The following is a 14,511-nucleotide window of genomic DNA, read 5'->3' on the forward strand; positions in this document are numbered from 1 at the left end:
GAGAGTCGCAGTAGCAGTTCAGGTTCTCCATCTTGGCGTCCCCCTCACGTCGGGTGGGTGATGTCATCACTCTGCACTGCTTCCAGGAAGTTCACCCGCGTCGCAGGCGATGGTGGAGGTCGGCAATCCGGGGGACTAAGGGTGGTTTCCCCATGCAGTGTCGGAGCTCCCTCTCCAAACATTGCTGCAGGGATGACTCCTCCCGTTTTTTCCACCATTGAGGTCGCGAAGGAGGTTATCCGCTTCTGGCCATCTGGCAGAGCGGATTCAGGGGGGTAAACCCGCACCTTGCCTTTCCTTTTTGCAGGCATCTTAAACAAGGTAACACAGCGACCAGAGAGTGGCTTTCCTTGCGGCCGCTCATGCCGCCATCTTGGGCACCCATCATCATATAGCCTTTTACTGCTCCATATATGGCTCTAGACTCCAATGTATCCAAAAATCTTTCTGTACACCAGGTTTTGAGACAGGAATTGAAATTATTTATACAGGATAGCTTTTCTTTTCCCTTTACATGAGCAGGTAATACTTCTGAATAGGCAATAGTCTTTGCCATGTGCCTTATCTTCTTCCCTAGATTTTGGAAATCTTTCTGTACTTCATTGACACCATTTCTATCGGGCATTGGTCCCCAGATGGTTGATAACACTGATAACCAAGTTTCTACTTTCTTATACAATGACTTTGACTATCTGGTTTGCATTTCTACTAGCTGAGGATCCTGGAAGACATTTAAATTTTGTGTCATCATCAAAATGCGCTTCCAAATTGGTTCCTCTGATGATCATGTCTTCCAGCAGAAGAAACTTTCTTTTAAAACATTTGATCCCATTGAAGGGCTTCCAGATGCATTGGGTATCTTCTCTTTCAGACATCACTTCAAATTTTATTGCTGGAGTTACTTCGTTATCCAATGCAGAAAAGGCATTATGTAGGGGTAACAGTGGGTAGAGTGGGTGGTTCTTCATCACAGGCCTTATTCTTATTCTTTCACCGGGAAGTATCTGACATCTTTGGAAAATTATTCAAGAGATACTTCCCGGTGAAAGAATAAGAATATATCTATATACAAAAAAATACACAGATAAGTGCTTGTTATAATAGTTCAAAAATTTTAAAAAAAATTATTTTAAATGGTAGTTATATAATGAATGACTAATGATTAAAACTATTAGCACACGGATGGCCATTTAATAGCCCTTTATATCAAGAAGGTACATAAAGCTTGTGCCAGTGCTAAAAATGTGATGGTCATTTACACAATTTTCTGGGGCAAATATTGGATCTTCATTACACATCTGTACATAAGAACATAAGAAATGCCATAATGGGTCAGACCAATGGTCCATCAAGTCCAGCATCCTGTCTCCAACAGTGGCCAATCCAAGTCACAAGTACCTAGCAAGTTCCCAAACATTAGATAGATCACAAGCTAGTATTGCTTATTAATTACTGTAATTTTTTAAGTGAGATTTTGTTTGTGATTTTTGTATTATTCTTATACTTTGGGTTGTTTTTTTATATTGTATTGAGATATATACTATACATGCATGCAAATCTATCATACCCGGCTTGTTTGTGGCTCATGAGGATTGGAATTGACTACCTCTGGCTTATGCAAAATGAGTTGGTGGTCTCTGCCTTGATCTCAGTGGAAAGGTACCTACATCACTAAAAAAAATATTACTATCACTTTGGCCCTAATTGGCACTGTTAGTGACAGTCTCAGTAGAGAGATCAAAGATTGTGCAAGCATAGAAACTGAATTACTTTCATTTACCTTTTAAATTAGCATTTATTAAAATTTGTTAATCACGTAGCACTAAAAAGGCCTAAGCGATTTACAATAAAACATACATAATAAAAATGTGTGAGGACAATAAATAACATTAAATTAAAAAATTAAAACAGCACTACACAAGTCTATCATATATATATATATATAATAAAATAAAAATAAAACTTTACTGGATGTATGCCAAAAGAAAGTAACTCTTATTCTGGATATGGACATAGCAACTTCAGGAGTGCCACATATGAAGGACGTCTGACTGGACAGCATGCAGTTAAATATATGCCAACTAAAATAGAAACGTTTTCAGAAGGCCTTGAAATGTTTTCAAATGATCACACAGTCGTAACTCTAAAGGAAACCAGTTCCAAAGAACAGGAGCTGCAACTCTTAAAGACGGCCACTCCAGAGCAAGGTTGAGGCAAAAGGGTAGCCCATGGAGTAGCCATTGTAAGGATAAATGGAGAACTTTGGTTTCCAGCGATGTCAATCTTGTAGCTTTTAGGACTACTCGGTGGGCCATTTTTTGAAATTTATGTGGGGCTTGCAGGTCCATGGGTACCCACAGGCAGGCAAGCAGATTTTCAAAGGGGAAAACTCCTTACATTTCAGGGGGTGGCAGCATTGCCAGAACCCCAGTACCCGTGGACTTTCAACCCGCTTTACGGCAGCTGCAAAGGCTGCCCCATAAAGCACATTCCCTGCATATTCTTTTCCGCTCCTGCCCTGTCCCCCATCCTCAGCCCTGCCCCCCTTTGCAACACGAGTACTTATACTGTTTCACCCACAGAATAAAAAAAAAAAATCATAATAATAATAATAATAATATTAACAATTTGGATTTTCAGCCTGCCTTTTCAAATAATGCTCAAGACAGCTTACAGCTTTATTAGTAATTTAGGTACAATAATGCTAATAATGGGGGTCATTTTTCAAAGTGATCGCACAGTCCCATTTTCGCGTGCGATCACTAAAAAGGGGCGGCGTCAAGACCGGAACAGGAGGAGTTGGGGCGGCACCGGGGCGGACGCCGCGAAAACAGCGAGGTCGGCGAAAAGGTAAGGAGCCTTTTTGCTGCCTATTTCGCGCCCAATGGCACCACCTTTTATGACGGCGCTATTGGGTGCGAAAGCCGGCCCGCCCCCCCCTGAGCCGCGCGATTCACGCCGCCGCGGTGTCTCAGAAAATCTAGGCCAGTGTTTGAAAAATAAAAGTAAACGCAGCTAATTTTCCTACCACTGTATTTGTGTAAATTGATTTTCCATCGTTGCGTTTCATTTTCTTTTCTTTGTTAAAACCTACTGCCCATATTTATTTATCTTGTCCAGGTTTCTGGTTATTACATATGTACGCTCACTTTACCCTGGGAGTCCCTGGTGCACTGATGTGTGACATAAGTTAAGAGCATAAGAACATGCCACACTGGGCAAGAGCAAGGATCCATCAAGCCCAGCATCCTGTTCCCCTGGCCACTGACAGCCTTCCCTTGAGATACACAAAACAGGGACATGCAACGTAGCAAACCCCAGCAGAGTTCAGCGTAAAAGCATTTTTTTGTGTTTTCTTTAACATTGAAAGGGTTACAGATTGTCTGAGCCTCCCCTTTCCTTTTTTTTTTTTTTTTTTAACTCTCCTCCTGTTGCCAGCTGATAGAAAGAAAGATCAGGTCACATTTCCTGACCAGACCTACCCTACTCACTTCCCTCTTTGCACTTTCTCACACACAAACCTTTCGGAGAATTACTGAGAATTTGTGGAAGAGAACATTTAGCAGCTGGGATTTAAGGCTCCCCCCCCCAACCCCCATGACCTCCTAAAATTTCAGCCTACAAGTTGCACCATGAGGGAAGAGCTCCTCTGTTGCTTTCTGCTGCTTGCTCTCCTGGAGGAGAGCGCTGGGATCACGAGAAGATACTACATTGCTGCTGTGGAGATGAACTGGGACTATGTGGACAGCGAACTGCTCTACGCATGGCACAGGAATGCAGGGTAAAATCATTCGTTTTAGAAATCTTCTGCTGAAATTCACTCTAGAGTTTTCCCAAGCACTCCTGATCGCAGATTTTTTTAATCGTTGTAGCTGGAAGGGCAGGAGCAGTCTCCATGTGGGGGTGCAGGTGCCTGAGTTTTCCTGTCTTGTGCAAATTGGATGTGGGTGGTCTTGTCAGTGTCATGTTTGAATGATCCCCAATAGACTTCCTGCAGAGATGGAAGCAGGCAACAGATATTTTCCTCCAAAGGGCTAAAAACGTAGGAGAACGTTTGACATTCTGTCACTCAGAAACTGCTCATCTCATATTTTTAGCATCAGTCTTTTCTCTTTGACAAGAGTGCTCGCGTGTGCTCAGAAATTAATATTTTTTCAAAAGAATTCTGCTGGTAACTTTCAACTAAAACCATAATCCACCTCCTGTGACTTCACAGCTATTTTTAGCAGAACTGATTGGGATGTCCTTAGTGAGAGATGATGATATTATGGAATTAAACCATTGCAATAAATTCTGGAAGTCAAAAAGCCTGGTTTTTAACCAAATGTTCTGACAGTTGTACAGTGAAGGACAGAGACTATAAAAAGCCACAGAAAACTGATCCACAGTAGAAAATGATTTGTAATTATACATTGTACTAAAATATATATTGCTTGCAAGTGGCTGTTTATACCACCTGAATATAGAGCAGTTGTGTCTCCTATTTTTTGAAACGCTTTGCAAGTATATTTAGCAGTGGTGCAGAGTTCTGGAAGCTGTATTGGTCACTGCGAAAAATGAAGGTTGTGATATTTTTTATTGATCCAATAATAAAATAAAAAAGATTGTAGTACATGACTATTCTTCCCATCCTCAGAGAGCATCATGACCAGCTCATGAACTACAATATTCTTCTTTTGTTACTGATCCAACAAGAGATCTCACAACTTACAAAAAAATTAAAGAATCTATTAATGGTTCATGCAGACATTTCAGTCTTCATGCATATGCTCTTCTATTTAATAAATAGAAGTATGCTAATAATGTAAAATGCATGAGAGAGATTTGCATTACAATGGAGGAAGTGCATGCAAATTCATCTTTATGTACAGTATGTTCAATGTGGAGAGCTTAAAAACCAGACTGGTTGGGTGTGTCCTGAGGACTGGGTTGAGAACCCCTGCTCTAAATGGTATTGATGTAATACAGAGGTAGGAACCGCTCAACAGGACAGTGTCATATGGGCAGGCCCAGATAGTGGCATGGCATCGGTGGCTGTGGCACTCCGGCGCATATGAAAATTTAGCACCAGGGGCAGTTGCCTACATTGCTGGTGCCTGAATCTGGACCTGCTCATGACACCAATTTGCAGGATTGGATGAAAAATGTAACTGATGGATGCAGCAAGGGATACAGGTGGATGGAAAAGCCAAAGCAGTGCTAAAACAGCATCTTCTGCCACAGAAAAGAGGAAGGATGTAGTACGTTTATAGTAAAGCATCATATGACTTAACCTCACCCATGGAGAAATGAACTGGTATTGGACTGCTGATATTTACATTACCGAGACCCTTATAGTGGAATGGTGTTTGCCAGCCCTCTCCTGGAGGCATACCTAACCAGTCTCATTTTCAGGATATCCATAATGAATGTGCAGGAAATAGATTTGCATGCAATGGGTCTATCTCATGCATATTCATTATAGGTATCCTGAAAACCTGACAGGCTAGGTCAGGAGAGGGCTGCATAGGAATGCACATTATAGCACGTAGTATTAATGTTACTGGTGCTTGAAAGCATCTGCCCTTTTCCTTTGCCTTATGCCACACCGCCAGAAGGGTCCAGCATGTTTTAGAAAGTTAGAATTTTCATAAATCTCCAGTGCGATTAGGAAGAGGCTCAAAGGTACCCTGTAGCAAAACAGCCAGGATCATTAACAATGCCATCTCTTTAGAGAGCAATGGGAGCATGACAGGCTATAAGCCCTTCAGAATGAGATCTGGTAGTCTCTTTGCTGTGGGCGGGGAGCCAGCCAGGCTGAGGAATCCCCATGGGATCAGTCCAGGGCTACAGGGCAGGACAGAACTGAGCTAGGGAATCTTCAGCCTTAACCAGCCCCTCCCCCGCAGATTGAGCTGTTGGGTTCTGGCGGCCGGCAGGCTTTAGACAGGGGCTGGTGTGGAGGATAGTGCTGGACTGGAGCCCGGACTGGACTGGAACTGGCACCAGTGAAGCTTAGCAGGACTGGATGTTCTGCTCCCTGGCCATGGCAGGCCCGAGGCCGGGGGTGACTCACTTCCGACGCTGGGTCCCTGGAGCTGGCCTGGCCTCCTTGGCGGTGGCGGGCAGTCGCCTATGTGCCCATGCTCCCTCCGTGTTCCTGGGATCCTCCTGTGCCGCTGTGGTCTCCTCTGGGGCCGTTCGGGCCTCCTCATGTGCGCCACAGGGAGATGCCGCTACTTCCTCTTCCCTGGCCCGTTGGCCTTAGGCGCGCGCGCCTCTCTGGACTTTAAAAGGGCCGCAGTGGGAAAGCCTCCCACGGCCCCAAATGATGACGTCAACCAACTCCACTATATAAGGCAGGCTCAGAGGTTCAGAGCCTGCATTGGCAACAGGTCTCCACGCTTCCCTGTCGTGCGCTTTGTTGCTACTCCTGCTCCAGTTCCAGTTCCTGTTTCAGTTCCAGCTCCTGTTCCAGTACCTGTTCCTGTTCTAGCACCAGTTCCTGAGCCAGTTCCAGTTCCAGTTCCTGAGCCAGTAGCTTTTCCAGCTCCAGTTCAAGCTCCAGCTCCTGTTCCTGCTTACCTTCTGAAGGACCTCCTTGGCTTTGACTTTTGCTCAGACTTGACCTCGCCTCTTGCCGCCTGCCTTCGACCCTTTACTTGGACCTGACCTTGCCTCTAGCTGCCAGTCTCGATCCTTCATCTGGACCTGACCTCAGCCCTCGCTTCATCCTTCCAGAACCCTTTGTCTCCACTGCTTCCTGACACTCTGCCTCTGGACATCTTCTCCAGGATCAACCATGCGAGACCTGCCTAAGTCCAGCCTGCCCCCATACCCAACGGTTCAACCTGCGGGGAATGAGGGCTGGTATTGGCGAAGCTCCAGTTGGCCTCTGCTTTCCGCTTGGCCTCACCTCCCGATGGTGGGGACCCATGGGGGCTTCCAACATGGGTGGTGCCAACAACACCTCGGGCCAGGGCTCCACCTCTGCAGCAGGTTGCCAAGGCCATGGACCCGGCGGAGCCATTAGACCTCCAGGCCATTCCGGGCCTGGCTCTGAAGATCCAGGAACAGCAGCGGTTTCTCGAGGCATTGGCTACATTCACCGAGCGCCTCAATGCTTATCTGGACTCTCTTTCAGGCCCAGTGGCTTCCATGCCTGTCTCATTCAGTTCTCCGGTACCAGCTACTTCGGTCAGGGCTTCACTCTCCCTGCCTGCTCTGCCCCGAGTTTTAATGGGGATATGAAACTTTGTAGGGGCTCATAAACCAATGTTATATGCAGTTTGCCTTGCAACCGTCTGTATTCCAGGATGACATCATGAAGGTGACTTTCATTCTTTCTCACCTGTAAGGCAAGGCACTGGCGTGGGTTTCTCCCTTATGGGAGCAAGCAGACTCTTCTCCAAGAGTTATCACACTTTGTCACCACCTTCCGATGGACTTTTGATGATCCAGGAAGGCAGGCAGGCAACGGCATGTTCGGACTTCTGCACCTGCGGCAAAGCCGTCGGGCACTCAACGAGTATACTATTGAATTTCTCACCCTAGCGACTGAGCTGGGCTGGCAAGAAAACTGTCTTCGATCCATTTACCTAGATGGTCTGTCGCCTCAGCTCAAGTTTGCGCTTGCAGCCCATGAACTACTGATCTCTCTTGAGGGCCCCATCAACCTCACAGGTCACATATACCATCGCTTCCAGGAGCGCCACCGGGAGGTCCAAGTGCCTCATCGCCCAGTTGCGGAATCTTCTCATTCTCCTCCCACTGCAGGGCCTGCTGTCATCAGAGCTCCATCTCCTAACAAGTTTGAGGAGCTCATGCAGCTAGGGAGTGGACGTCTTACTCCGGAAGAGCGCCTCAGAAGGAAACATTCAGGCCTATGCCTACATTGTGCCTATATTGTCTGTCTTCTTGTCCCATTCGTCCGGGAAACTTGCTGGTCTGAGTTCAGTGGGGGGTCCTGAACTTGGGCGCTACTTCTCCGGCCCCCCAGCTGACACTTCCGGTTACTCTGACCTGGAACTCCTGTTCTTTTCCTATCCTGGCTTTAATTGATTCAGGAGCTGGCGGAAACCTCCTTGTGAAGGATTTGGCCAAACATCTGGGTATCCCTGCTCGACCATTGAGATACTATTGTTCATTGCCTCTATCCATGGTGACCCATTACCTGGGAGGATTACCCAAAGTCACCATCCCTGTTCGTATTCAGACTGGAACCTTGCACGAGGAGGAAGCAGAATTCTTCGTACTGGACAAGTCCATCCACCCGGTGGTGCTAGGTCTACCCTGGCTTCTGTGTCACTCTCTGCGGTTCAATTGGGAGACTCTGCAACTGTCGGAATGGAGTTCTGCCTGCCACCTCTCTTGTTTAAGAAAAGTGGAGCCACCCTCCATGCTCCCGCTGGCGGTCACCATCTCAGGCCTTCCCGCCCCTTACTCTGACTTTGAGGATGTCTTCTCCAAACAGAAGACCTGACATCCTCTCGCCACATCAAGAATTTGACTGCCCTATCGCCTTCCAGGGGCAGAACCTATCCTCTCTCTCTACCAGAGATCAAAGCTATGTCGGACCTCATCCGTGAAAACCTGGCCTAAGGGGTTTATTCATCCTTCCACATTGCCTGCCGGCGCAGGCCTACCAAAAAGAATGGGTCCTTACAATCATGTATTGACTACCGTGGCCTAAATGCCATCACTCGTAAGGACAAGTACCTTTGTCCTTACTCTGCCTTTGATCAACGGACTATTTGATTGCCTTCAAGAGGCCACAGTCTTTACTAAATTAGACTTGTGAGGAGCCTACAATCTGATCCACATATGCCCAGAATACATCTGGAAAACTGCCTTCAATACTAGAGATGGGCATTACGAATACCTCATAATGCTGTTTGGCCTTTGTAACGCCCCTGCGTTATTTCAATGCATGATAAATGAGATATTCCGTGACCTGCTGTATATGAAAGTCGTCACCTATCTGGATGACATCCTTGTCTTCTCTAAGGACCTCGCCACACAATCACCAGGATGTCCGGACTGTAGGGATGTACATTCGTTTCATTTGTTTCTTACGTTTCCCATTACATGTCAATCAGATGTGCATTTGTTTCATATGTTTCATACGTTTCATATCACATGCTTGTATAGGAAACATATGAAACGGATGAAACAAATGCACACCCCTACCGGACTGTGCTTCAACACCTACGCGACAATCGTCTTTATACCAAGTTAGACAAGTGTCTGTTCGAAAGTGAAAGCCTGCCCTTCATTGGGTACATCATATCTAGACACGGCTTCTCCATGGACCCTGGTAAAGAGCAGAGCATCCAAGATTGGCCCCGGCCCACGGGCCTGCAGACATAACAGCGATTTCTAGGTTTTGTAAATTATTATTGACATTTTATAGCCAACCCCACTCTCTAGTCGCAGCCCCCCTTATGGCTCTCACTCGTAAGAAAAGTGACACCAAGAATTTGACTCCAGAGGCTATTGTAGCCTTCCAGACCCTAAAAGAGGCCTTTGACGTGGACCCTGTTTACGCCATCCGGACCCAAGTTACCCTTTTGTCATCGAAGTGGATGCTTCTGCCATTGAGGCAGGGGCAATCTTAAGATAACATTTTAGTAAGAGCACCTTGCATCCATGCTCCTTTTACTCGCATAAGTTTTCCTCCATGGAGCGAAATTACAGAATTGGGGTTCGCGAGCTGCTTACGATTAAGCTCGCCCTAGAAGAATGGCGCCCCTGGCTGGAGGGCACTCAACACCGCTTTACGATATTTACAGATCATAAAAACCTGGAGCACCTCTGACACACCCAGCGTCTGAATTCCCGCCAGGCCTGCTGGCCATTGTTCTTCACCCGTTTTAATTTTGATCTACATTACTGTCCTGCAGAAAATAATTTATGTGCTGATGCCTTATCCCGTTCCTTTGAGCCCAAAGATTCCCAGGAAGAGCCTCAGCACATTATTGACCCAGCTTGTATTTACCTGTCTGCTGCCATGACTGTGCCTGCGGGGAAGATGGTGGTACCCCACAGGCTTCGTGAAAAGGTACTACAGTGGGTACACGACTCCCGAGTCGCCAGACACCCCGGATGTGCATGGGCGTTGTCCCTTCTTCAACTTTACTATTGGTGGCCAACCATGTCTTTGGATACTCGAGCTTATGTGGATTCCTGCCCCATGTGTGCAAAACAAAAGACACCCGAGGGTCGACCCTGGGGGCTATTGCAGCCATTACGGGCCCCCAGGGATCCCTGGACCCACCTGTCCACTGATTTTGTGGTGGACCTTCTGGCATCTAATGGGAACACCATTATCTGGGTGGGTATGGACAGGTTCTCCAAGATGGCTCACTTTAACCTGCTTCCTAGCTTGCCCTCTGCACCTGAACTAGCACGCCTGTTCTTCTTGCACATATTCCATCTCCACGGATTACCCGAACACATCACCTCGGACAGAGGACCTCAATTCATCGCACGCTATTGGTATTTCCTGTGCAAGAAATTTGGGATATCGGTTGGATTAACTACAGCCTACCATCCTCAGGCCAATGGCCAAGTTGAGCGTATGAACTGCTTTCTCAAACTGTTTCTGTGCTCATACTCCAAAGACCAGCAAAACAACTGGGCCCAACTGCTCCCGTTGGCTGAATTTTCCCATAATTCACACATTGCTACAGCCACGGGAGCCTTCTCTTTCTCTATAGTATATGGGAAACACCCACGGCCTCCTCTGCCGATACCCCTCACAGTTCCTTCTCCAGCAGCCCAAGCAACTGCAGACATCCTTCAAGCTTTGTGGACCCGCACAAATCAAAGGCTCCAACAAGCGACTGCACGTGCCAAAAGATCCTCAGATGCTCTCCAAAGGCCAGCCCCAGAGTTCCAGCCTGGCGACTGGGCATGGCTGAGTACGCACCATATTCGTCTGAAGCTTCCTTCCCAGCGTTTTGCTCCCAGATACATTGGCCTGTTTCCAGTCACTCGACGCATTGGCCCAGTAACTTACCAGCTCCATCTTCCGCCCACGCTGGGAATACACAACTCTTTCTGTGTGTCCCTACTTAAACCCCTGCTTACCTTCTGACGAACCTCCTTGACTTTGACCTTTGCTCTGACTTGACCTCGCCTCTTGCTGTCTGCCTTCAACCCTTTGCTTGGACCTGACCTTGCCTCTTGCCACCTGCCTTCAACCCTTTGCTTGGACCTGACCTTGCCTCTAGCCTCCAGCCTCAATCCTTCATCTGGACCTGACCTTGGTTCTCACTTCATCCTTCCGGAACCCTTTGTCTCTGCTGCCTCCTGGCACACACTGCCTCTGGACATCTTCTCCGGGATTAACCAGACGGAAGCCCACCTAAGTCCAGTCGGCCCCAGTACCCAAGGGCTCAACCTGCGGGAAACGAGGAATGGCATTGGCGAAGCTCCAGTCAGCCTCTGCTTCCCACTTGGCCTCACCTCATGACAGTAGGGACCCCTGGGGGCTTCCCTCATGGGTGGTGCCAACACCACCTCGGGCCAGGGGTCCACCTCCACAAGACTGGAGGCTGAGGTAAGGCAGGGCTGGAAGCTGTAACAAGGCAGAGGTTAAGGTTCAGGAATAGGGCAGGACCAGACAGGACAAGATACAGACAAGACAGAGACTAGAAAGACAGATAATAGTGAAGGCCCAGAGGCCATACACAGAAGACCTAAAGGACACTTAGGCAAAAGGCCTGAGAAGGCTGCAGTGCAAAACTAGAGCAGAAGGCTTGGGAAAGCCACAAAGCAAAAACTAGAGAAGGTTTGGGAAAGCTACAAAGCAAAAACTAGAAGAGAAGGTCTGGGAAAGCCACAGAGCAAAACTAGCGCAGAAGGCTTGGAAAAGCCAGAAAGCATTCAGAGGCATGGGGCCAAGCAGAGAGCTGAGTAGACTCGATGACGAGTCCCTGAGCATAACCAGAGGCAAGTTTACATAGGCTGGGTCCTTCTGAGTCATGAAGTCAAGGTGGCTTTGACTGGAGAGAGGGTAAGATCAGCTTCCGAAGGGCCTCTGGTGGTTTGGAGGCTGCACAGTAGGCAGAACCATAACATTCTTGTACCTGTATGTCTTTTGTGCAGGATCGTGTAAATCTTATTCTTCATTGGACTTGTGTGATGCTACATATATTGATGGGGCTTCATAAATAATAATAATAGATGCAATGGGGTGCCAAACCCATCTATTTACATCGGTCTTTTGCTGATTCTTATTTGCAGAAAACTTGAATTCCAGGTTCAGTGTGTATCAGGGGTCTCCCTCAGACCCTGCCCCTGTTGTGAGCTCCGTGTAGGGTAGGTGTGGTAAGGAAGAGTACCATTCTCTGCTGGGAGGGGATTGTGAGACTGTGTAAAAACTCCTGCACCCCACGTGATGCCGGAAGCAGTTGTTGTGAGGATCCCAAGATCTGGAACTTTGCAGGGTAGTGGCGACAGTGGGCCTTAGCCTTTTGCAGGGAGGGTGCCAGGAGAAGAAGAAACAGAAGAGCTCCTGCTCAGGGAAGGTGGCTTGTATGCAGGAGGGGGAAAAGGCTGGGATTCCAAGGTGTACTGAGAGAAATGTTCCTGGGAGGGGCGCCAGGAAGAGGGGACTGCTTCAGAAGCAGAGGATTGCCCTTGGATGACTACGCTCCCCAGCCAGAGGCTTCCTTGATGATTTACAGAGAGAAGATGACCTGCTCCACCAAACAGGAACTGAGTGGGCCCAGGGAGGAAGGGGTACCTGCCCAAAAGAGCGGATCATTTTGGATTTCAGTGGAGTACATGGAAAGAGACTGAGTTCTATTTTCTGTGAACTGTTTTCTGAACTTTTGTTACCTGCTCATGCCACCAGCAAAGACTTTATTTGTGGAACGATTCTGAATGGCAGCCTGGTGATTTTTGATGGAGTGACTGGTTAGTGAGCAAAAGAGCCCAAGAATGAGGAGAATCCTAAGGGCTTTGAAAAGTAAAATCTTTTCCACCCTATGTGGGAACTCTGGGAGCTCACAGCAGAGGCACAGCTATGGGTGGGGCTGGGTGGGCCATGGCGAGTTTTAATTTCTTGGCTGTTCAATTTGTCAGCTGTTTTGAAATATTTATTTGTTTTATTAGCATTGCAATTTAAAGAAAGAAGTAACTGTGACTTATCTGGGTATCCGGCTAACTTAACTAGCCACTTAGTGGCTGAATATTTACCCCTATATAAATAATAAAGAATTAGCTTGGGAAGCAAACTTCCAGGTGTGCATGCATTCCTCCTAGGCATCTCTAATACACCCAGCATTATCGGTCATCTGTGCCCTTTATTTCAACCATGCAGCGGATCAATCATCATTTCAGCTCTTGTCACTTGTGAACCTCCTCCATTTGCGTCAAGACAGACATGCAGCAGTTTGGGGAAAAACCTAAAAAAAAAAGGGGGGGTCCTAAAGACAAGATGATCTTTTACGTCATTTCCCACCCCGCCCTTGATTTCAGCCTTTACGGAGCACAATAGATTTGAGCTCCGTTTCGGCCTTCAGAGTCTGTTCCAGCTTGGGAAGCTCTGGAAGTCAAGAAAGGAGACTATACACCCTTCATTTCTAAGATTTTTAATGCACTGGGAGTTGCCGGCATAATTTTCCCAGAAATGGGGGAATAATATGAAGGGGTGATAGTGTTAGAGAAAAGGCAGAAATACAGCAGAAAATGTTAGAGGAGAAGGCAAAAGTTTCTGGAAGAAAGAGACAAATGGATTCAGATATATAGACAGTTAGTTGGTGGGAGGTTGCATGCTATACTCCAGAGATTAACATGACCTGCAGTGACTCTTACAGAATATCCAGACTACATGCACAGACGGATGCTTACTAAACGCTGCTCCCTATGAAATCTCCTCTCCCAGTTTTCTACTAAGCCAAAAATCACAGTATCAGCTTTCTTACCAATAAGCTGTTAGTCATATAGGAAAGAAAACAAATTTCCTTCATGCTTTTATTTGCTTAAGTCATTCCAGCTTTTGTTCAAAGCACCACGACACAGTTATCACCAACAACTTCTGTGAAAAGGCCACCCCGGTCTCTGAAATAGGCCAAGTATAATTCTTCCTACTGATAAGGCTCAGAAGCTTAGGGAATTACTGGAATCAAGGTATTATTTTTTGTCAGATTTGTTGGACTCATTCCATCAACAATAAATACATGAATTTACAAGCAATTGAAACAAAATGAAGCAAAGGTCAGGGGCAGTGTGCAAGGATTTAGGCGCAATGCATTGATTTAATATTACTTTGATCTAGTAATGGGTAGAATAGTTGTAATTTAAAACTCTATCCAAACTTTGGATATTACTAGATGGGTGGGGTTCTGTGGCTCATGGTTTTGGTTCACATAGAAACAGCACCAATGACAGAGTCAAAATAGCTGAATGCACCAAGGAAAGGATACAAAAGTCAAGCATTCAAATAAAGAATAAACATTTCTTACTAAGTGACATCGCAAGCACAATTTTAATGGACCATCATAACACCCGCAATCCTGGAGC

At 46.6% G+C, this 14,511-nt stretch overlaps 1 protein-coding gene across 1 annotated transcript in view; it reads left to right on the forward strand.

The window, feature by feature from the left end:
- The first annotated feature begins 3,481 nt into the window (after positions 1-3,481).
- F8 (coagulation factor VIII) overlaps positions 3,482-14,511 on the forward strand; it is a 168,622-nt gene continuing 157,592 nt past the window's right edge. The window contains exon 1 of the mRNA XM_029607198.1: positions 3,482-3,781. Within this exon, the coding sequence (XP_029463058.1) occupies positions 3,633-3,781 (149 nt within the window). The 5' untranslated portion in view covers positions 3,482-3,632. The remainder of the gene's footprint in view (positions 3,782-14,511) is intronic.

The sequence above is a fragment of the Rhinatrema bivittatum genome, chromosome 6, assembly GCF_901001135.1.
Source record: "Rhinatrema bivittatum chromosome 6, aRhiBiv1.1, whole genome shotgun sequence".
NCBI lineage: Eukaryota > Metazoa > Chordata > Amphibia > Gymnophiona > Rhinatrematidae > Rhinatrema > Rhinatrema bivittatum.